Raw genomic sequence first — 22,954 nt, 5'->3', positions numbered from 1 at the left:
AAGAGGGTAAAATGGACAAAGCAGCCAACTGAATGGCAGAGCTGTAAAAACTCTAAAAGCAATAGGGCAAAATGGACAAAACAGCCAACTGAATTGCAGAGTTGCAAAAACATTTAAAATAGGAGGGTAAAAGGGACCGGTCACTGTTCACGTGAACAGTAACTCGGCCTCCTCGCTTAATATATAGAGATGATGAAACAATTTTAGGTAATTTGGTACTTCGATATTCAATATAAGAAAAATTCATAGCATGTCCCATCTTCTTATTAGCAGTAACCAATCCTTAGAGGTGCGCTCCTCATTCTTAGTTTTCTGCCCTCCCAATAATAAGTTGCATTTTTTTTGTTCAATGAGAGACAGTTAATGGTTTTCTTCATTGTGCTGTCATGCCTTGTCCAACGGCACCCCTTGCGGCGGCGACGGACGAGTTATTTAAGGTGTAAGGGACATTCGCTGGTCCTCTAGTTTGCCCATCATTCATTGTGGAGATCAAATGTTGCCAAGATCGGATGTTGGTTCGCTAGAATCCAATAATGATTGATGGGAAGGTTGATGGTGGTTTTCTGGTTGGCAGCGGTGGTCGCAGCCTTCATGACGAGATCATACAGTCCTTCTTCTCGGGATCTTGTCAGTAGAGATTGATCCTAGCTGTCGAATTGGGTGGGAAGCGGTTTCAGGTTTGACTCCCTGTTTTTTGGCCTAAGTGGAAGTCACGGCAACACTTCGGGGTTGATATGTCCTTTTGGAGCGGTTTTGGTCTGCATAGGTTGTGGATGGCAGAGATAGGGGTGTGCGTGGTGGAATTCTATGGAAGCAACTAGTACAAATGTACAATACAATTGTTTGCATGTCTCAACAAGGATTTGGACTAAGAACTTGGGTCTAGGTTTCAGCTTTGGACCAAATTATATTTACTTTATGTCTTTTTAGTTTGTTATATTTCTGGTTTATCGCATTTTAGTTTTAGTACTAAGCGTTTAATACTACCAATAATACCGTACCACTTTATGGTAGGGCGCAAAAAGCCTTGTACCAGTCTATGTACTTTGTGTACTTTATTTGCTCTAGGTAGGCGACACATGCATCTTTTGCTTAGTCAAAAACCATTGCGTCTAAAGCCATTCCTTCGATGTCACAGACACCCATTCTTTGAAATCACCCTTACTGGTAACGAATCGTTGTGGGTGGAGCCCTAGATTGATCGGGATGTCGATGCGGTCGTCGCATGAGAAGAAAGCTCCTCTCTAGATCGCCGTTGCCGATATCTCGTCACTGCATGGTCGGGCGAGCACTAGACTCGTCGCTGCTACTAGAAAACCTAGGTTTTGAAACCATAGGCCGCTCTGTGAAACGCGGAGCATTCTCTTGTTCAAAACATATTTAGCACTGTCTTTTAAATCAGTTTAGGGTTTAGCAATGGTTCTTGACCAACGTGGCTGAGGGTAAGTTTTCGGAGAATGGATCATTGTTAGGTGTTGGCCGATGGATCTCAGGCCGTCGTGACAACGGTTTAGGATTGTTAGGTAAACCGGTTTTCGATGCAGCTATGGCGGTAGTTGGGCTTTGTAGGAAGCGTCTATCGTCGAGGTCTGTGGATTCGATCTGGGTTGTGTTGCCAGTGTTGGATTGGCCGGATTGTAGTGATAGTTATGTCATGTGGGCAGCTGGTAACAAGAATGAGGCTGGAGCTGAGGCGGCGCGAATGGTGGTTGAGTTGGGCACCGACAATGGTGGTGGAGCTGGGCACTAACAATGGTGATAGAGCTGCAACCTAGGAAGAGACAGATCCTGACCCTTGATTGGGTTTGGGTTTGTTACTTGGGTCTAGGGCTGGGCCCAAGTCTGGGGTTGATTTGGGCCCGTTTTGGGACTGGGTTAAACCTGGGCTGGGCTTATCTCTTGATTTAGCTGCTGATGTTGAGTTGGGTGTCAGCAAGATGTAGATATCAGGCTACGCCGCCTGAGCATTGGTAGCAAGTGACGGTACTTGGTTTTTAGTCTACTAGGTGCAAGGAGTAAAATATCGACGATCATGGAAATTTTGATGGTTCGAAAAAAAGAAAATCTCGATGGATATATCAAGATAATATCGATGGAAATTTTACCAAATTTTATCTAAGAGTATTTTATCTAAAAGTTGTATATTCGATCAAAAATAGACTAAATATAAAATATCGGAAAGATATGAAAATTAATATCGGTAATTATAAAAACATAAATTTCAAGGAAATATCGAGGATATTTTGGATATTTTACTCCTTGACTAGGTGTACACCAATTGAGGTATCTAGGCAGCTAGTATTCTCTTGTCCGGGAATTAGGTAGTGTTGTCTTTCTTCCTATGTTCGAGGCTCTCATTGAGCTTATTAATAATGAAGGTGTAGGTCTTGTGCTTGAAGCTTCTACTGTAACATATTAGGTAGAAGGCGACATCTGATATAATATGTCTTCTGGCTATTGTTGAGCAATAAATTATTGATTTCAAAAAAAAAAAAAGATTTTATTTCACCACTTTTGAGTGCGATTAGAGATAGTGTGTCTAGTTTATTATGTAAATTGATTATGGAGAGTTCTTTATAAGGTTTTCAATCCATATAAGACCCACCATTTTTTTTTGGAAGGGGTCAGAAATAACATATAAGACCAAGATTATCACATTCTGAATATTGCATAATGCATATTGATTTTAGAGGAGCGTCCTTCTAATGATGACCTCTATAATAAGGACTAGTTGAAGACATTTCGGTTTATGGTTTAAAAAACTCATTTTTCGATCACATTTTGGCATCAGTTTTTAGTTCTATATGAGTAGATCACTTCTACAAATTTAATTTTCAGTCAAATTGATGATCGTTAAGGTAACAAACTTGATCAAATTAATGGACGAACCAAATCTGTCAAACATGAATCGTTCAAGTTCATAATTGGTTAATCAACTTATGAATGTCTTAATGATTTTCAATATGACTAAAAATTTACAAAAAAATGATCTACTCGTAATTACCAATAAACTAAACGGTCAAGATGTGAAGAACAAAAAAATCTTCAACTAGTTCACATTATAAATGTTTGTCAATTTTTCCTTCAAAAGCACTTCTTTCTTTGGCCTATATTATTGTTGTCAGAAAGCAACAAAATCTGGTAACAGAATTCAGGTAAACTGACAAATTAACAGTCCTACAGATTAACAGAGCACCCTGCTGCATATTTATTAGTGACATTGTCATACATTCAACACACCACATCACCAAAATAGCATATTTCAAGTTTTCCTTTGAAGGAGTACATGCAGTTCTTGTGCGAAAAGTTATGCTTATGCATAGATGCAGTCACCATAACCTGCAAGTCAATACCAAACAGAGGTCAGAAATAACAGTTGACACTACTCATTTGATCGATATGAAAGATTCCGAGGGCATGATGTCTAAAATTGGGACCTCGATCGATGAACTTAAGTGCAAAATATAAGTAAAAGGGGTATCAATTTGGGTGTTACGAGTATTTAGGGACTCAGGATGGTTGCCTCATTGTGCTAGCTTCAAAATTTCGATGCACCGTCTTCTTCATGTGATTATATAGTGATTGACTAGTAAAAGTGACATCTCATTCACTTAAGTTTGTGTTGTTTGGTACAATTTACACTGATATATTGAGAATTATAGCAATTGGATTGCCGTAAAATGCGACTTACTTGGATTAGTCATGACAATAAGACCAGAGCACCTAAAATCACAATTCCACTGGTTCCTTCCTTTAGCTTGGTAGTATAGATTCATGGCTATGGAGGCATGATTCATGAGATTATCTGGAGAGGAGCATGGACATCCACCTTGAAGAATCCGACAATCTACGTGAGAGCATGCGAAATTCAGATTCGCTAAAAGCGTTGCTTGGTCTGTTGAAGGTTTAGCCACACACCAAGTTTTCTGCATTTCCATAACAGCATGAACAAGTCAGGTTAACATGTAATCTGCAGATATGGCTTTGAGTTGATAAGTTCCATATTAGAGAAACAGGATATGTTACCTCCCCATTTACCATGACCAAAATTTCTGCAAAAGTACAATAGTAAATGTAAATGAATCAGCAATTACCAAATTCTGATAATCTTTAGCTTTTGCAGGTTGTACTGGTAAGAGGGGTGAAAGGTAAAAGTACCTGAACTGAAGCAGAAGAGCAGGAGCAAAAGAGTGAGATCAGTTGCTTTAGCCATGGAATTCACAGGCTGCTAGCTTAGCTTTTGATGAAATGAAAATGATGATAGGATCACAGAAATGGAGGACTTTTTAAAGTGAGAGAGAATGGCAAAAGGCAACGGCTTCAACAAGGAGTTGCTGAGGAAAGCAAAACGGCTATATTGCATGAAAATGGAGCTTTTGGGTTGGAATTCTCAGCTATTGGGATTAGTAAACTGAAAAGAGACAAAGAAAGGAGCTTTACAATGTGAAGCGGCTTTGCGTCTCCTTCACATCATTGTCCTTTGCACTTCAAAATCAATGACTCGAAGTAAGCACCAACTCATGGTTTCACATATCAGTGATTAGTATTTTACCATTAATAAGACAAGATAGAATGCCTTAGCTTATCCTTTTACTGTCTCTAGAAAAGGTAAAATCATATTTAATTTCACCTGTTTTTAGTAAGCTATACATATGATTTATTCGGGTTAAGCACAAGGGAGCAAATTTGCTGCCCTCCTCTTGTTTGCCCATTCTAATGCCCATCATCTAAACGTGGTACGCGTATGGCGTACCAAACCTAATTTTTTTTTTTTTTATGCTAAAAACTAAAATTACAAAGAAAAACATCTGGAGTAGCCTGTCCTTAAGAGGTCGAAGCTCAAAGCACGTCTAACAACAACAGGAAAAACATCCTCTCAACAGCACATATTTGAATGGCTATGCCCTAAATTGACAAGAGCATCGGCAACAAAATTAGTTTTACGCCCTAAACCCTAATAAAGTTAAAAATCTTCTAAACTAATACGTGACATTAATTTATAAGATGAAAACAAAAAGTGGGCATCAAATTTGCTTCCTAAAAACTAAAATGATTTCGATTTTAGAGCTCTGATATGCAATTAGTTTCTCAATTTGGACAAAGAGATCATTTTTATACAAAAAAAGTTGGGCCAATTACATATAAGTCCACTTGGAAACATTTTCTCCTATATAGGTCCACCTAAACATTTTTACTCATACAAGTCCACCCAAGCCTAAATAGAGTCTTATATTAGGTATTAAAGTTCAACAAAATTACAGACTGCCATCCAACCAAAAAATTAGATTTTCTCTCTTATATTTACAAAAATGCCACTAATGTAAAAAGTCAACAACCATAAATGGTCTCCGGTTGACCTCCGGCGAGGTCTCCGGCCGACCTTCGACGAACTTTCCGACCGACCATCTGTGAGGATTCGAGCGACCACAAAAGCTACAACCACTGACAACAAAAGATACTACCACCGACAAAGAAAGCTACTACCACTGACAATAAAAGATACTACAGTTAGAAAAAAAAACCTACTGCCACCAACAAAGAAAGCTACTACCGCCAGCAAAGAAAGCTACTACCGACAACAAAAGCTACTACCGCCAGCAAAGAAAGCTACTACCACTGACAACAAAATATACTACCGATAGCAAAAAAAGTTACTGCCACCAGCAAAAAAAGTTACTGCCACCAGCAAAAAAAGCTACTACCGAATAGCAACAAAAGCTACTACCAATACTCTAATAGCAACAAAATCTAATGTAAAAAGTCCACAACCATGAAAAGTCTCCAGCTGATCTCCAGCGAACTTTCCAGCCAAACTCCGGTGAATTTTCCGGCCGACCTCCAGTGAGAATTCTGACGACCACAAAAGCTACTACCACTGACAATAAAAGATATTACCGCTAGCAACAAAAGCTACTGCCACCATTTACAAAAGTTACTATCAATTAGAACAAAAGATATTGCTAGAGGTTGAGAAAGTTACTTTTAGAGATGTACAAAAATTGTGAAAATGTAGAGGATACGGGTAACATTCAAATGCTACTACAATTGAGGCTAAAAACATATTTAATGATACAAAAAGTAAATGATATTATTATGTACAAAGCTACTACTATAGTTACAGAAATCTACTGCAGTAGTTGTATAAAACTACTATAAAGCTACTGTTAGTTTTTTAGTGGTGATAAACCCACATGCATAATTTATCCACCTTCAGCACGAGACTTCATTTGAAACACTTCTTGTTTGGCCGAATGACCTGTCCACTTGGTTGATGAAGGCATCAATATCCAAATTCACATGATTTTCAAATTCTGCAGTAACATTATCACAACAAAATATTAGTGTTTGAAATGAACACAGAATACGACAAGGTTTCGCTGCGCTGAAAACATAAAAGATCTTAAAACCAATAATTATGAAAATAGAAAAGCTACTGACATCAACTTCAAAAAATACTAACATAGGCACAGAAAGCTACAATCACTATGATGGAAAACCACTACAGCAGTTACATAAAGGTACTGCTTTGAAACAAAAGCTACGTACTGAGATCAGCTTGGAAAGATACTAACATAGGAACGTAAAGCTACTATCACTGTAATGGAAAACTACTATAAATCTATAATAGTTACATAGAGCTACTGAATTGAAAACCTAAGATACTGACATCATGTTGAAGAGATACTACCAGAGACATAGAAAGCTACTATTACAATATCAAAAAGCTACTATGACCATATCAATAGAACACAATAAAAATGCATAGATACTACCAAAAACACATAAAGATACTATCTTACTAGCAGAAAGATACTGTAATAATTATGAAAAGCAACTGACATTTATATACTGAACACAAAACACACAATGACATTATGTGGGAGCAGAAGTCCTAATTAATCTCCCTAATCGAGCTCTTTCTGTGAGAGAAATTCCGGTATCCAAATCTTGAGAACAACAAATCATTTAGCAGAGAATCAAAACCAAGCAAAACTCTGAAATCACTACATATCAACCAATTATCAATATCATCACTTCACGAAATGCACTTGCTTTAAAGTTTAAAATCACTACACATCAACCAATTCTACAATTGCACATCTTAGCCAAAAAATAGCTCAAAAAAAGTGAATAGAATCAAAGAGCGAAGGCTCACTTTAAGCTTTACATTTGCAATCACAACAAAACCTTTGATCTCGGCAATTATCTTAGTCCTTCCTACTCCGATCTCACCACCGATAACTCATCGACATCAGCCAAATAGCCACTACGTGAAAACGCAACAATCAAATTGAGGTTTCTGTAAACGAAATTTACAGATTCAAGTTCAAATTTAAACGAATTGGAAAATGAGATTTACTTGAGACCTAGCGGTGGTGGTGTGACGGTGAGGAGGAGCATCTTCGTCATCTTCAAGTGAGGCTCTGATCTAGAGAGATTCGACTCCGGCGAGGTAGCTTCTTGCCGATCTTCTTCGTCGTCGTCTCCAGGTGTGGATGTTGCCGGAGCTCGTTTTATGCGAGATGGAGTTGAATGAGAGAGAGAGGGATTTTTTTTTTTTTTGATAAAGAGAGATTGAGCGTGTTAGAATACAGAAGCTAGTAGCCGAGGGTATCTTAGGTACAGAAGAAAATTAGGCCAGTGGATTTGGTCTCTGATGTGGACTTAATAGAGTAAAAAATATGGGGTGGACTTAAAGCTAATGAAATGTTCAAAAGACTCGTATGAAATTTTCTAAAAAAAGTTAACGTTATTCTGCGAGTGTCACTAAATTACATATGGTTGTTGAAGAAATGACTAATTTACCATTTATAAAACTGTACCGTGGTAACTTTTCGTCTCTGTTTTTAATTTGTTTCGGAAATTGAGAAGTTACGGGATCCAATTTCTTGATATTAGGCTCGGCGACAGCCAAGCAATCTGGTTGGGATAAAAGTGAAACAAGTACAGAACTCTCTGCAGAGTACTGTTGAACTTGAACCCACCTTGTTCAGTTCTCAAAAGACTGCCTCTTTCCTTGGCCAAAACAGAAACATCTCCTCTGTTTATCAATCAGTTGGACCAGAACTTGAAGAATGTTTGAAGCTGAAGCAATTTGCTCTCCAGCATTGCTCCAACTACCTATTCACACCCGAAAATTTATCTCCTCAAAACCCAGAATTGGGTTTCTGACCAGAATCTCAACTCCAGATGTATTGCTTTCCCAAACCCATCATCAGTCTTGCTCTCTCTTTTCTATTCAAAAGGACAGTAGAGCTCAGACCAGAACCAGTTTCCCTTTAAATGCTTCCTCATCTTCAGGTCAGTCCAACTTTCTCATATCATGTTGAACTTTTTTTACTTGATTTGTTTTCAATCTGATGCTATGTGAAGTTGAATGTTTGAAAATTTGTTTCTTTGAAATTCAGTTGCCATGATAAAGGGATAGACTTTGGAGTATTATCACTTTCTTTAACTTAAAATACAAAATTGGGTTTGTGGGAAGTGTTATTGACTCATGAAACTATATGGTAAAAAGTAGAAACATTGCAAATGTGATATGGAGAGGACTACAAGAGAACCTAGTTGAATTGAGAGTCAATTGATTTCTGAAAACCGGTAACTTCAGACAATTGTATGCTTATGGATCAGAATTATACTAAATTTCAGAGTCTGGTGAAGTTGTTAAAACTTGGAATAATTAGGTTGAACTTTGAGGACACCATGGCTGCTCAGTTTGGTTGGAAATTAGGCAATCAGGTTAACTTGAATCCTGGGAAGATAACAAAGGCCTGGTATTTACAATCTTTATGTTGTGATGTCAAAAATGTGTACTTGAGAATGTGAGGACAATTTATAGAGAAACCTTTCTATATTGGTTATCACCTTTCTATGCTGGCAGGTTTGTTACTTGCCCTCTATGCACTGCTCTATGCCAAACCTCGATATTTTGCTTGTTAGACTTTCCTTTTCTTAATTTATGAATTACTCTAAAGTCGGATAAAATCAGCCATCATCATAGTAATTAGAATTAAAATGGGCTTCACAATGGTTACTATACCCCCATAATGGTTTTAGATGGAAAGGTTTGTGCTCCATCAATGTTTTCTGTAGATAGTAAATAGAACAAAATGAGCAGCGGTAATCGATTCCGCTATATGTAAGCTTCTACTCTCAGAAGTAAAATTCTTTTGTTCTGAAGAAATTCAGTAAAGATTTACTCTGTTAGAACTTAGAAACATTGGATTCCATTTTACTGATTTTAGTAACTTGAAAGAGGTTTCCTTTCCGAAAGTCCTAGTTCTAGTGAACAGAGTTCAATTTTGATACTGTATTAAGTTTTGATATGCAAACATTCACTTTTTTTTTGTGTTCCATTTCAAACACTCATACATTCTTCTTTATTCATTACAAACTCTGATGTATTTCACTAAAACCAAAAATGCAGTTGAAAGTGCAGAATACATAGAGGAGCCTGCTACCAATGTGAGATTTCAAACATCTGTGAGCTTGCCTGGGTGCTCAAGTTCATTGGCATTGCTTGGAACTGGTTAGTTGCTTCATATCACATCAATGTGACGAAAAGAATGATTTCATTAGTTGAATTTTGATATACAAGTCAGAACTGGAGAGATAAGCCTCTATGTCTCATGTTTCATGTAACAGAAAAGATAACGCTGAAAGAAAATACAGGTGTAGGGATGTGCTATGTAGCATGTGAGAAAATTGTTTCTAATATTGATCTCATGTATGTCATTAGCAACTGAGATTGATCCCATTTCTCTCATTTAGTCATTTATGCCGTCCTTTTCTGTTTTTACTTGATAAGTCAGGTACCAATAATGATATTTTTTTTTTTTTTTTATGTTTAGCTCATTCTTTTCTCAGAAAAGATATGAAAACTACTAGGTGCACTATTGAAACTAGGTAAAAAAAGGGAATTTTAATGAGTATATGACATTTGAAAACTAAAGGAAATAGTTGCTGCCTGTTATTATAGACCTGAAATGAAAGTTTAGAAAATTAGCCTGAGAACAGATTTTAACAAATGAAATATTACTAAACCAAGATGTTTGGCCTCCTCTATAACATTGTCTCCTTTTTGGTGCAAAATAGATTTCGCCCCCGCTTCTGCAATCTCTTGATCATGTGGTTGTTGGATGGGGGAGGGGTCTTCACACTATAGACTTCCAGCGTACCACCCAAAAGATACAGAAATAGATCATGCATTCAAATGAAGTTTTGTACTTTTTTCTTCTTTAAAGTTCTGCGATTTGAGCGGCTTTTAGTTTTTGTGTCTACATTCTACAATGCTTTAAGCATATAACTCTAGTGTTGGCAATGATTCCAGGATACAGGGAAAAAGTCTTCGCAATTATTGGCGTTAAAGTATATGCTGCGGGATTATACGTAAATCAGTCCATCTTAAATAACTTGAATGCTTGGAAAGGAAGACCAGCTGCTGAGATTCAAAAGGATCCATCCCTGTTCAGCTCCATGTTTCAATGTAATATCTTAAAGTATATGCATTTTCCTTGTCAGCACACTGACACTCGCACGCAGAGGTTGCTAACATTATGCTTATTATCACAGCTCCTTCTGAGAAATCATTACAGATTATTCTGGTTAGAGATGTTGATGGGAAAACATTCTGGGATGCCTTGAATGATGCCATCTCTCCAAGAATCAAATCACCCACTCCTGTTGATGAGTCTGCACTGTCCACATTTCGCAGTACCTTCGAAGGGCAACCCCTTAAAAAGGGAACATTCATATTTTTGACTTGGCTGCAGGCTTCCAAAATGCTTGTAAGTCTGAATTTGGAAGTGAACTTTCTTATGGATGTGAACTAAAGCTTTCCTTTTAAATTTTTCTCTTGACATATTCTAACACTTTTTTCTGTTTAAAACATCATTGACTTAAGCCTTCCATACCCTGTCACATTTTTTACCTGCACACATTCTTATCCAGTTACATCTATTGTGACATTCAGGTTTCTATCTCATCTAATGGGCTTCCGTCTAGTGTGGATGCTACAATAGAATCAGAAAACGTGAGTTCGGTGCTTTTTGATGTATTCTTTGGAGACACTCCTGTTTCTCCTACCTTAAAGGCTTCTGTTGCAACCGGATTGGAATCAGTCCTCAAGTAGATGCCACAAGTTAGTATTTCATTTGGGGCATCTTGGTTCTTTGATTGTTTCATTTGTTTGTATGAGTTAGCTTAGCTGATAATCAAAACGTCACTAGATCTGTTTCTATGTAACTGCATATGTACCTTTGACTTTTACCAAGAAATTGAAGAATCAAGAATGTATATTTTCAAAATAATATAAAAGGTTACTTGGTGGATGCAAGTAAATTTGTGTGATCCTTCTTAACAATTCTTTGTTCTCTTGAATGACTCATTTATCTAGCACAATCTTCAAATTTTTATAGAGAAAAAAAAAAAAAAAAAAAAAACAACTAGTTGCCCCTCATATATAACCCCCGGATATGATCATGTAAACAAGGTCCCCGGATATGATCATGTAAACAAGGTCCTAAAATTGTTTTGATGGCTTCATGGCTAGAGCTAAGTAGTTTTGGTATTAAGAATATCGAGAGTATAAGGGTGGAGCAAGTTGAAGGCACCAGGATATCAATAATTCATGATATCAGGTTGGAGACTTGTCTAACTTCATGGAAAATTAGGGATATATTCCTCCAAATTAATTAAGCCTCTTGAGAACTTTACAAAAGAAATATTGCTTACAAGAAGAACCAAAAGACTATAACAAAGAATTTTGCAATTGCCTATCATCTCTGAACATCTGAGAGATGGAAGAAAGCTCTTGGTGACAATGCTATGGCTCCATTATAGGAAGAGCATAAATAGATGGATCCAATCAATAGATCTTCTTGAACAAAGAACCGTATTCTTCTTTGTTGGTGCAAATAGGAGACAATAATAGTATGATTTATAGAACTTTATCACTTCTAATCTGCTCAAGCATCTTGACAACCTCAGCCATGGTAGGCCTCTTGGAAGGCTCTGGTTCAAGGCACATTAATGCAATGCTAAAGGCACTGTTAATCTCGTCCTCTGGACAACATCCTAACTTATTGTCAAGTACATACTCCTCCTTCTTGTCCTGAACAACCGCTTTCACCTGCAACAAGGTTAACCGATTTAGTTGCCGATCAATTTGAACATAACTTGTTTAAAAATTACAGTGAGAATAATCAAGGAAGAAGACAGTATATTGATTGAATATAAAATATGAAAGCTAATGAATTTTTTTCTTCTAAACTTAGCCTATGGTAACAGCAAAAGTTGGTTTTCAAAGACTACTCTTTCCCCTGTAAAACTTTTAAAACCCCGAAATCTTTTATATTTATCAACGTATCCATGGTGAATCTCTGATATCTGTTCATAACTTACCCATGTCACAAGCTTTGTTCCTTCCTCAACAAATGCTTCATCGGTAGGCTTTTTTCCAGTTAGAAGCTCTAGTAAAACCACTCCAAAACTGTAAACATCCCCTTTTGCTGTTGCTCTTCCGGTATCAAAATATTCTGCAGAGAATAGTTTCCATTGTCTCATGTACGAATACACAAAATAATCTACTAGCAATATAGTCATTTTTTGTGGTACTGAAAATGCATAACCGTACCAGGTGCTAAGTATCCAAAAGTTCCAGCAACAAGAGTTGAAACATGAGTCTTATCTGGTTCCATCAAAGTTGCCAGCCCAAAATCAGACACTCGAGCCTCCATGTTTTGATCCAACAATATATTGCTTGACTTGATATCTCTATGGATTATATGAGGGATGCAATCATGATGAAGGTATGATATTCCTCTTGCAGCACCTAGTGCTACTTTGTATCTGGCCGGCCAATCCAAACGCTTGTTGGTCATTGATCTTCCTGCATCGTAATGTACAGTAGACACAGAATTAATGAACGAGTTGATTAATGAGCATGGAATTGAAAAACTTTAAGAAATTAAACTTTTATTGGTGTTCCTTGTGAATTCTGAGCATTTCATTTGCACTTTTCAAGTAGGGCAAACAAAACTAATGCTGAAACTCAAATGTAAAATTCTTAGAAATCGAACCAACACACATACCATGAAGAACTCCATCCAAGCTTCCATTAGCTACCAGTTCATATATGAGAAGATTATAATGTGGAGCAGTGTAATATCCATGAAGAGTCACAATATTCCGGTGCTTTATATCCCCCATGGCTTCGAGTTCTCTCTCAAATCCTCGATCTCTATCTGCACTTCCTCTGTTCAATCTCTTCACAGCAAAGGCCATGGTCTCATTGACTGTAAGCTTATAAACTGTCCCATACCCTCCAGAGCCAATGATGTCCTTGTTGCTCAACTTCAGTGTCTTCTTTAAGAACACATCTGATTTGAGAGATTGCATAACTGGTGCCCTGAACAAAACCATTTTCCCACCTGTAAAATCACATAATAACACATCAGTTAGCATATATCCTACCTCCAGTTTCCAATGCGCATATTTCATGGAGTTCTCAACTATCTCTATACCTGAGAAGCCATGTTCGAAAACCAAGTGCTTTCTCTTCCATCGCCTATAGATGAGGACTGCGATTATGATCTTCGATATTACAAAAGCAATACAGCATATGGTTATGTAGAATGCTAGAATCAAAGCATTTCCCATCTGATTCAACTTGAGCAAAGTTCTGTTTTCTCAGAAAGAGTTACAAAACCAGAAGAGAGTGCATAAATAGTAGTAGAACTAAAGTCTAAGATGAGGATCCATACTTTATACTGTGCAATTCAACTTTAATGATTAACAGACACAAAGTGCTGTTGGATCATTGAAATTTTGACACATATTAGTGCATTAATGGGTCCTACATGCATTAGTTTTACACTTATACCAATTTGAGAGGTCATCAACATGAACTGAACAAGCCTACTAGAGCCTAAAATGGGTAGCAGGGCAACAACCAAACTTTTATCAACCCAAAATTATTAAAGGTGAAGACGATAAGTATGAAATGGGGATGCATCATGTGAAATTTGAAGTTGTCACTTGTCCTTTCCCATTTATGTGGAAGTTGAGAATTCACAGACCAAAATGTGCTTTCCATTTTTGGGATAGAAAGCACAGCTGTGAAGTCTAAAGTGTGAAAACAACTTTGGTTACTCGCTTTCCTCTCTACTGTCATCTTTCTTCTCTGTGTATCTGCATTATGTATATGCACTTATGCACCTTGGACTTGATAACCTCTCGATCAGATCATGATCGAAAATATGAAATTAGAATTGGTTTGGGGGCTTCATAGCTTACGGCCCCTTGGTTCGCTAATGCAGAGCATGTAAACTGTTACAGTTGAACCCAATCAGTTCTTGTCGACCGTAAATGTTGGTATTTCAGGTAGGGACCGGTTGCTCCCATGATTTGTAAATCTGAATTTTATAATATAAAGGATTTTCTCTTTTCTACAAAAAAAAAAAAAAACAGTCAGAGTTATAGAATGGAAAAGGATAAAGCCCAATTAAGTCCATTGTATTAAAAGTTATGAGCAATGTTGAGCATTGCATTTTGGAAATATTGTCCATCACTCTACCATTACATATATGCTCGAGTAGTAGCAAGAGATATCATATCATTCGTATAATCGTATGTGCCATCATCATAGATATTTTAGAAATGAAAGACATCCATGTTTCACGAGGAAACAGAAAGATGAAACTCGGTTGACGAGATGTGATAGCTTCACCGCCGGCAATATATGGGCATCCCATCATGAACGAGGCAGACCTTATTGCCAAGGAACCTGAATATGCGAGGATTGATCATCAACTCAAAGAAGTAATGCTTGCTCAGACATATACAAGGAATCCCCCATATGAATATTATTGGTAATAATTCCTTAACCAAAGCCTAATTGAACGTTACATATATCACAAGCATTACCATCCCCTCGCATCTTTCCCTCCTTTCTTTCTCATACATTGCGCATGTCATGTGTAATCCATTATCTTTCCCTTTCTACCTTTCATGCTTCTGCTGCTATGTCGTCGCTGAAGACACATGTTTTTAACATTCCTTTTGCTAGTAGTCTAGTTCTCTTTCTTCTTTGGTTTTGTTTAGTTTCGCTGTGTTCTTTGTTGTACTATTTGGACTTTGGTATTGTGATTTTTTTCAATAAATTCAAGTTACAGGAAAAAAAAAAAAAAAAAAAAAAGAAAAATCAATGCATTCAAAAGACAATTATTTTCCTTCTTAAACCCTATTTATGCATTCACTCCTTTGATAGAGTTACAGAGTCAATGATCCACTCATCCACCCCATTTGATTGTTTTATGTAATTTATGAATTTAATTTTCTATAACCAGGTCTTTCATAATTCTTTAGACATTCTTCTGACCCAACAATATGACAAGCAGATGTGAGTATTCATGTGGTCTTTAAATTTACAGGGAAGTGCTGATCCTAGCTGTGTGACTAACTAATAACCGAGTTCAACTCTCTTGGTGACCATGCTTGTACACAATGGACATTAATTCCATTTTGGTTTGATGATGGCAAGAACTACATGTATACATACCCGTTTTAATACATGGAACACATTGTTGCCCAAAAACGGAATAGTACTAAGACATCCCAGCGAACTCAGTGACTTCTTGTTATCCTGCAAAATTATATACGATCAGACATCAATCGAAGCAGAATGTAGAACTTTCACCCGGAAGTTAGGATAAAGTAAGAATTTCTTGCCTTCCCAATCGAGAGAGTTCGGGCTCTACAAGAAGCATGTCTTGCAAAGGCTTTGTGTTCTTTTCCTCAGAACTACAAGGAGACAGCAATAGTTTTCAGTAAATTCAAGCAAAAATTGCCCGGTCGTTACCCCAAATAATTGCTAATTTTAGATTTCCAACAATTGTCATCTCAAATCATTTGCCACAAGTAACAATCACCCAATTTTATAAGGCTTACCTAAGAAATCATTAAACAAATCATCTTACGGTAACTTTCCTTCCTTCTAACATGGTAGAAGTAATGAAGTATGACTGAGAACACAATATATTCAATTCAACAGATAAATCTATGATAAGACCAAGAACATGATCAGGAGAAGTACCGAATGTTGGCAACATGTTACAATTAAGAAATTGAAAATATGATAAACAAGATAGAATCTGGACAAACATATTAATGTCCATCTCTATCTTATCCCAACATATTATTCTCATCTTTTAGGTTCTCTACTTTTCATAATCTCTCAACAGGTCCTATATTGTCACACATGTTGCGACACTACCTCAGTTAGCAAGGACTCAAATATTTCAATAGATTGCCAAGAGTACTTCAGCTATCCACTAATCAAGAAACCGCCCTGTACAAAGGTCGATAAACAGCAATAATAAGAATCATGTCATTTCCTACCTATTCAAGTTGGTCAACTTAAATGGCAACAAACGATTTTATCATTTGATCATGTCATTTCCTTCCTCCATCCAACTTAAATTGCTGAATACCCTATGCATTACTGTTGCTTCAAAATTTATTATTTTATGCCTCTCGACCTCTCTTTCAGATTTTGGACATGGCTTAGCTATCCAATGAGCAGACAATGAGATCCAATCCAATAACTTTTATATAGAGAAGTATGCCAGCATATCTATAAAAACAGGGAGGGAAGAAAGGAAATACACACCTAGCAATAGTATCCAGGGAAATAAGTTTGTGGTGAATGGTGCATTTGCTGCCAAGATAGGTCACAACTAAGCTCCCAGCATCTGGATGAGGCCAGCTCCTTGAAGTTGGAAATCGAAGTACAAATGTACCAGGTTCCTGGAAACCCCTTGAAGGTTGAAGAGAAGATTCAGCTTCTTCCTTAGTAATGAATCCTTCTATCCACTTGGGTGATGTTGAACTCCACATTGTATTTATCCCATCTTTTGATAATGTAAAAGCGACAGGATATAACCAACACCACATCTTTTCAAAGTTCTCTTGCGCCAGATATTCTTTGCAACCAGCAATTCTCTTTAGCAGCTCAAAGTCCTTGAACAATAAACGAGACTCAAAATCTTTTGCAGGAAATTATTTCTACAATATGGTTTCACACTTGCAACTGTGAATTATACTTATGGAAATCCAGCAATTCAATTACAAATTTTAAAATTTATTGCTAGAACTTGCATCCCATTTTTGAGCTCCCATTGTGCAGTATACACAGTAAAATAGAACCCTGGTATGAATAGATGAAGACTGAAAACACACACACACACACAGGCATAGAGAGATAGAGATAGAGAGAGAGAGAGAGAGAGAGAGAGACCTGCTTTGTGAGAGATCTAGAACTACAGCAAGCAATCTTCATGAATTGCTCTTCAATTTCTAAAACCACACTCTCCCATTGAACCTGGTCACTATTTTGTGAGATCAACTTCCAAGCTTTCGTTCCTTCCTCGACCAATTTCTTTGCCATTATTATTTGGTGCCTGAGTGGAGGAAAGAAAGATAAAGGATATTCACTAGCAGCATAATGACAAATTTTACTTTTTCATTTTTGTTTTTACTGGGAACTTTGTTCTACCTCCAGTATGAACTGAAAAGAGATATAAAAAGGTTTAGTGACTACATGATCAGTCACTAGTGACCCTGAGCTAAGGAACATCATGTCTTCTTACTCGAAATTTAGATCATGATATAGGAAGGATGCATAGAAAGAGAAACATACAGCTAGTTATTTTATTTATTTTTTGAATGAAGAAGACGAACATATAGCTAGTTTTTGGATTTAGAATGAGCTAACTTTTCACTGAAAAATCTACTTGCAACCTATGGATTCAATAAATAAAGAACATTGAATAAGCTCAAAAAAGATTTCTATGTTTTTGTCATAATGTACAGAAATCACAAATATCATGCCAGACACCATCATATATCTATTTTAACTCCAATATATAGTAGTACATGTTAATTTCACACGATACTCAAGTATATTACCTGTGGTGTGAACATCCTGAATACAATGAAACCTGATGGGCAAAATCCTGAAGTTCTTCATTAGAAGCAGAGGTTGCAATCTCCTTGAGCAGAAGACTTTTCTCAGTTAATCCTGCGAGGCAGTATTTGAAAACGGTCACATCCGACATTGGAATTCTACTACTTGATGTACTCTTGAGAGTTGAGTTTCTTGCTTCAGGATTCTCTGAATTGGATCGGGAGTCATCTACTTCTTCCACGTTATTGGCTCTCCCCACCAAATTTTTCACAAAAGCATTTTCAACCTGATTTTCAATACAACTCTCTAAGAATCACATATTTCCACATATTATCGTCATCTTAGAAGATGTTTGCTAAAGGTTGCATAGCTTTTGGGAATAGGATAAGACCATGATACAAGAAAAGAAAATCAAACACTCACAACACCTACAGACCAAATTGAAGTAAATTCAACTCTAAATGGCTATATACACTTCCTAGTCAATAATGTAGAAAATATGTTATCGTTGCTTATCAAAAATGTGGATAGTATTATTTACAACAGAAATTAGTAGAAATTTAAACAAAAGCATCTAATATCATATTACTTACCATGGAACTCAATTATCAATATAGGAGTAAAAGGTGAATACCTGATTACCCAATTTCAATCGTTTTGGTGATGGATTCAGTTTGTCCTCAGGAGCAGAAATGTTCTGAAGTTCTAGTGCTTTATCATCTAACCCCAATGGTTGATATACATTGAGCGGTGCATATGGTGATCTTCCCAACATGATAGAGGAGACCACAGCATTATGGCTCGGTGAGACACAACGAATTGGAGGGGTGAATGCCTTGAGAAAAGGATAATTTTCCCAATTTGGTATTTGAAATATTATCCGAAACAACCGATTATCGCACTTGGATGAAAGCTGAATTTAGACAGAAGAATACAATAAACGATAATAAGTTCTTGCAGAAGATGAAAACAATAGTCAGCTAAGTGGTTCTTAGTTCATCAAAACAGTCCTCCTTGCCTCATAATTTGGAACACTCTCAAGAATAAAACAAGGATGCTAAACGAGAGGGAACATCATCAATGCCAGCTGTTGGCAGTTACATGACTTAGTTTGTAGTAAAATACTTCAGACACCACACACGCAAGAACAAGTATGTTTCAAATGATATTTGAGCATATCAAACCAAAGCTCATCTCTGATAAATTACACATTCAAGTTAAAGCCCACACCGAGAATAATTGCTTCATAAGCAGAATTTATGTCAGTTTAGTATGTCTAGTAAATGATACGTAATCTTGTCTAGTAATGCAGAAACAAAAGCATGTATAAGATGGGCCAAGCAATTCTATATTCCTCCATGACTGATTATTCAACAGTCAAAGCAAATGAGGTACATTGCATTGGTTATGCTGCCCAATGCATTAATTAGGACTAATGTTGTCATTCTCAAAAATATGAGCAAAATTTTTCTTGACAAAAAACCTCATATTTGATATCATATACTGATAGAAAGGTATTAAATATTGAAATAACCCATATCAGGTTTCTAGAACACAGTAATATACTAATATTCACAAAATATTAATATTGTAGGCCTATATATACCTTTAGATAAGAGACTTTTAATGCTGTCAATACTTGATATGATGAGTGTATGGCCAATGTATATGGGAAGAACCTCATATGAGTCATATATCTTGAAAGAGGGTACCTACTACCTAAGCTATGTTATTCTCTATCTCAGTACCTGAGATATCTTGAGCTTGAAAGATGCACGCCCTTGCACAACTTTGGTTGGTCTATCACAAGAAGCAAATTCAATCCCATCATGGATTGCCAACAGGGGAGGTTCTCCATCACTTGTCTTGTCCACATGTGCCCCATTGTCATAATACGCAAGGGAAGCAATAACCTGTAAGAGAAGCAATGTATTGTGCACGCTAATATTACTGTCAATGTTGAAAATGAAATTTCGAAAGATGTACAGTCTTAAAAATCTAGACAAACCTCCAGTTCCTTGTTTATAGTATGGGAAAAGGCATCCAGCAGTACAACATCCAGTGAAAATATCCTACGACAAGATGCCTGTTGTAAGTTAGATAAAAGAGTGAATACCAACTAGAAGATATCTCACTGAGAATACATAGATGCCTGTCACAATATATCATGCATCAACCAGTACTGGTATACAGGTATATTCTACAACTTGTATCAGTGTAATCAATTCATAGAACTATCACTTCAGTTATTCACCTAAATGCTCACTTTTAGCGTCTGCACAAAAATGGATATACTTCTTTTACACAAAAACCTATATAATCCAGCGCTTCAAAAGATTCAGCAGAATTATGTCACAGAACATTCACAATTAGTCCTTTGAAATTTGAGAGGTTTTCTTAAATGGTCAATGAAAATGATGCTTTAAAATAAGTAACATGAACAAAACATGTTAAGGTTGAATCTTTAAAATCCAGTGAATTTACAGCCAGAGCAGTTGATAAAACATAGCTGGTACAAAAGACAGCCAAAATTTGATGAGGGGAAAGGGCAGTTTGTGTATTAAACGAAAAATTACTGAAGTCAATTCAATAAATTGGACATTATAACCTAGTCCCTTAAGGATACAGTCAAATAACAGTAAAAATATAACTCAGAACAGTCAAACTAACCTTTCCACCAACAATACTCCAAACACCATTACTCAATTCTTCAATCTCAGAAACAGAGGAATTATCAAAAGATAATTGTAGAGGTGGGTCCTGGCATGAAAAAAATGTTTCTAAGTAAATAAACAAATTTTTGGTGGACAGGGAAACAAATTGAATAGACAATTGAGATGTACATTAAAAGAATCCAGTACAGAATCACAATGTGCACAAATACTGCACACCTTGGCAAAGTACTCCATAATAGATGAGGTCAAAGGCAAAATATTTGGATGATGGACATAACCCTGCATATTGTTGCCATCTCCACCACAAAAAGCCAAGGAAATTTTTGACAACCCAGTTGAAATGGAATCTTTGTTGAACAAAGAAGAGATATCTTTGTTTCCGACATCCTCGCCATCAATATGCAGCCGTACAAAATCAGAAGAAACCTAAAATGGATTCGAAAACTATGAACATCTTGTATATTTTAACTAGTGTGTTACCAATGCTATTATTAAGGCATAACCCCACTACTTCTACTATGCAAAGGGAAATGCAATCAATCAATCACGCCTTAAGCCACAACAAGGTACATTTCAGGTTTCAAATACAAAGATATCCTTTTTTTCCCTCTTCAACCTCTTATGTAAGAGTATTACCATTTTCTTAACTAAATTCTTCTAATCTCATTGGATAATTCAACCTTTCTGTCTTCTTCCTCTTACAGCATTGCGTTATAGGATTTTGAATCCCGTATCTTAGCAAATGAACTCTTGGATTCATATAGATATAACAATATTAGTAGCTTCTTATATCAAAACTCCCCTACCACTCCTTATCTTCATCCGCAATGAAATGCTGGAAATCAGTACATGTTTAAGCATTTAATACAATCATACCTCCCATCCAACATGAACCCATTTCTCCATAGGAAACTGACTCCACACATCAATGTGCGGAACTTCAGACAACGAAGCGGAACCACATTGATCAGCAGCTTTCCTGGGTAAGAGTCCCATCAAGTAAAGCCTCAATTTCTTGTTTTCTCTTATAACAAGAAAAGGAGAATTTCCTGCGGCACCTGAATGCACCTGTGGCACACCAAACAATAAACCATCAATTCCACTCTTGAAAATAATCCAAAGAACACAAATTCAAGCAAATTGTGAACAAAATCACCAGAACGCTGAAAAAAGTTCCTAAAGCAATGAAACTTTAAAAAACGCACTTGGGTCACTTCAAAATGGTACAATATATTTCCAAAGGCCATAGAAAAAGTGATCATTCAAGAAGAACAAAGAAGAGAAATGGGCGCCGATCCTAGTACCCAAAAGATTAGAATAGGCAACGAAAAATAGAGAAAAGAAAGAGGAAAAGGGAAATGGGGGGTAGTTGAAGACCTGAATGAGTGTGGCGGGGAAGGTGGTGGAGGAAGAGAGGTAAAGCCAAAAGCAGACGGAGAAAGTTGGTTGTTTGTCGTCAATTTCGACTCGGAAATCCTTAAGCGGCAGATATTCGTCACTTTTAGTAGCCATTCGTCTCAGAAGCTCAAACTCAACTGAGTTTCGTTGCTTTTTCTCTGGAAGGTGGAGAACCTTGAGAAGAAGAACAAGACTCTCTTTGTGTTTGTGTCAAACTGTGAACTGTGAAGAAGTCTTTTTGGCGACTGCTGTCAACTTGACGGTTTGGTTCTGTTGCAGTTGTGGTTGAGATGGGTTACGATCTGGTGCGCTATGGAGTACGTGGAGTTGAGGGAAAACTAGTTAATGAGGTCATATCAGCGGTTAATCAAAAATGAGAGAGCTCCTAATGTTTTTTTTTTATTAGAAGTGAGAAGTAAGCCTCCTCAATTACATTAGCAAGTTAGTAATACGTACATCCACCCAATTAACATTTAACCGAGATCCATGAGTATCCAAGCAAAGCTATACTAATCTCCTATCGCAAACGTACGAAGCCGAAGGCCCCTCAAATCTGTTGATCACAAACTAGTAGGAGTTGAGACTCGAACTATAAAAAACTTCCAATTTAACATAATTGTTTCAAATTTATCAACATTATTTTCTTTTGATTTTCTCTTGTCCCCCGTTAGGCTCAATAGTTATCGAATTAAAGGCGCCGACAAACAGATCCCGGTTGGGTTTTGAGTCTTTCATTCTAACTAGCTAGAGAGAAGGCTTTGTCCCCTTTAGTTATTTCTTCTCGAAATAAGGTCATCAAGTCCATAATGACTCAATACTCAAAAGTTGTTCTTGTGAGTTGAAATGGAACAATGAGTTCATGGCATCAACATCAAATTACAAACTGCTAAAATGATGTCTATAAAATGTCAAAAAG

At 36.8% G+C, this 22,954-nt stretch overlaps 4 protein-coding genes and 1 non-coding gene across 6 annotated transcripts; 1 reads left to right on the top strand and 4 right to left on the bottom strand.

The window, feature by feature from the left end:
* Positions 1–3,313: 3,313 nt before the first annotated feature.
* On the bottom strand, positions 3,314–4,213 carry LOC101298783 (glucan endo-1,3-beta-glucosidase-like). Its single transcript, XM_004295634.1, has 4 exons — positions 4,159–4,213; positions 4,027–4,052; positions 3,692–3,926; positions 3,314–3,339 (listed from the first exon to the last, which is right to left on the bottom strand). The coding sequence occupies exons 1-4, from the start codon at positions 4,211–4,213 to the stop codon at positions 3,314–3,316; spliced, it is 342 nt and encodes a 113-aa protein (XP_004295682.1).
* Positions 4,214–5,959: 1,746 nt separating this feature from the next.
* LOC101296753 lies at positions 5,960–7,591 on the bottom strand. 2 transcript variants are annotated; one of them, XR_184231.1, is made up of 3 exons: positions 7,361–7,591; positions 7,157–7,267; positions 5,960–6,311 (listed from the first exon to the last, which is right to left on the bottom strand). It is a non-coding gene; the product is annotated as an uncharacterized LOC101296753 (transcript). The 2 variants fall into 2 exon arrangements; XR_184232.1 differs by having other exon boundaries at positions 7,368–7,566.
* Positions 7,592–7,876: 285 nt separating this feature from the next.
* LOC101296469 (chalcone--flavonone isomerase 2-like) lies at positions 7,877–11,456 on the top strand. The gene is made up of 5 exons (XM_004294135.1): positions 7,877–8,301; positions 9,428–9,529; positions 10,331–10,486; positions 10,573–10,787; positions 10,973–11,456. Exons 1-5 carry the CDS (start codon positions 8,076–8,078, stop codon positions 11,129–11,131), a joined length of 858 nt encoding a protein of 285 aa, XP_004294183.1. The 5' UTR covers positions 7,877–8,075; the 3' UTR covers positions 11,132–11,456.
* A 201-nt stretch (positions 11,457–11,657) lies between these two features.
* Positions 11,658–13,739, bottom strand: LOC101296186 (receptor-like serine/threonine-protein kinase At1g78530-like). The gene is made up of 5 exons (XM_004294134.1): positions 13,524–13,739; positions 13,092–13,430; positions 12,635–12,889; positions 12,403–12,536; positions 11,658–12,130 (listed from the first exon to the last, which is right to left on the bottom strand). The coding sequence occupies exons 1-5, from the start codon at positions 13,657–13,659 to the stop codon at positions 11,939–11,941; spliced, it is 1,056 nt and encodes a 351-aa protein (XP_004294182.1). The 5' UTR covers positions 13,660–13,739; the 3' UTR covers positions 11,658–11,938.
* Positions 13,740–15,281: 1,542 nt separating this feature from the next.
* LOC101298500 lies at positions 15,282–22,152 on the bottom strand. Its single transcript, XM_004295633.1, has 12 exons — positions 22,018–22,152; positions 21,517–21,708; positions 20,857–21,066; positions 20,636–20,725; positions 19,974–20,051; positions 19,714–19,878; positions 18,600–18,878; positions 17,968–18,251; positions 17,297–17,459; positions 16,670–17,019; positions 15,730–15,801; positions 15,282–15,643 (listed from the first exon to the last, which is right to left on the bottom strand). Exons 1-12 carry the CDS (start codon positions 22,150–22,152, stop codon positions 15,625–15,627), a joined length of 2,037 nt encoding a protein of 678 aa, XP_004295681.1. The 3' UTR covers positions 15,282–15,624.
* Between the last annotated feature and the right edge of the window lie 802 nt (positions 22,153–22,954).

This window comes from Fragaria vesca, linkage group LG3 (assembly GCF_000184155.1).
Source record: "Fragaria vesca subsp. vesca linkage group LG3, FraVesHawaii_1.0, whole genome shotgun sequence".
Taxonomy (NCBI): domain Eukaryota; kingdom Viridiplantae; phylum Streptophyta; class Magnoliopsida; order Rosales; family Rosaceae; genus Fragaria; species Fragaria vesca.
The sequence above is the reverse complement of the archived record's forward strand: the minus strand, read 5'-3'. Positions and strand labels throughout refer to the sequence as shown.

What these genes read in the sequence shown, in the direction of transcription:
- LOC101298500 (XM_004295633.1), bottom strand. Translation starts at nt 22,152, where the DNA reads ATGGCTACTAAAAGTGACGAATATCTGCCGCTTAAGGATTTCCGAGTC. An exon ending in TCAAGCTCAAGATATCTCAG is followed by an intron (nt 18,879 to 19,713) that starts GTACTGAGATAG and finishes GTCTAAATTCAG; the next exon opens with CTTTCATCCAAGTGCGATAA. An exon ending in TCCCTGGATACTATTGCTAG is followed by an intron (nt 15,802 to 16,669) that starts GTGTGTATTTCC and finishes GTCTCCTTGTAG; the next exon opens with TTCTGAGGAAAAGAACACAA.
- LOC101298783 (XM_004295634.1), bottom strand. Translation starts at nt 4,213, where the DNA reads ATGGCTAAAGCAACTGATCTCACTCTTTTGCTCCTGCTCTTCTGCTTC. An exon ending in TGGTCATGGTAAATGGGGAG is followed by an intron (nt 3,927 to 4,026) that starts GTAACATATCCT and finishes ATGGAAATGCAG; the next exon opens with AAAACTTGGTGTGTGGCTAA. An exon ending in TATTGTCATGACTAATCCAA is followed by an intron (nt 3,340 to 3,691) that starts GTAAGTCGCATT and finishes ATTGACTTGCAG; the next exon opens with GTTATGGTGACTGCATCTAT.
- LOC101296186 (XM_004294134.1), bottom strand. Translation starts at nt 13,659, where the DNA reads ATGGGAAATGCTTTGATTCTAGCATTCTACATAACCATATGCTGTATT. An exon ending in TTTTGGATACTTAGCACCTG is followed by an intron (nt 12,537 to 12,634) that starts GTACGGTTATGC and finishes TATTCTCTGCAG; the next exon opens with AATATTTTGATACCGGAAGA. An exon ending in GAACAAAGCTTGTGACATGG is followed by an intron (nt 12,131 to 12,402) that starts GTAAGTTATGAA and finishes ACCTTGTTGCAG; the next exon opens with GTGAAAGCGGTTGTTCAGGA.
- LOC101296469 (XM_004294135.1), top strand. Translation starts at nt 8,076, where the DNA reads ATGTTTGAAGCTGAAGCAATTTGCTCTCCAGCATTGCTCCAACTACCT. An exon ending in AAATGCTTCCTCATCTTCAG is followed by an intron (nt 8,302 to 9,427) that starts GTCAGTCCAACT and finishes CCAAAAATGCAG; the next exon opens with TTGAAAGTGCAGAATACATA. An exon ending in ATTGGCATTGCTTGGAACTG is followed by an intron (nt 9,530 to 10,330) that starts GTTAGTTGCTTC and finishes CAATGATTCCAG; the next exon opens with GATACAGGGAAAAAGTCTTC.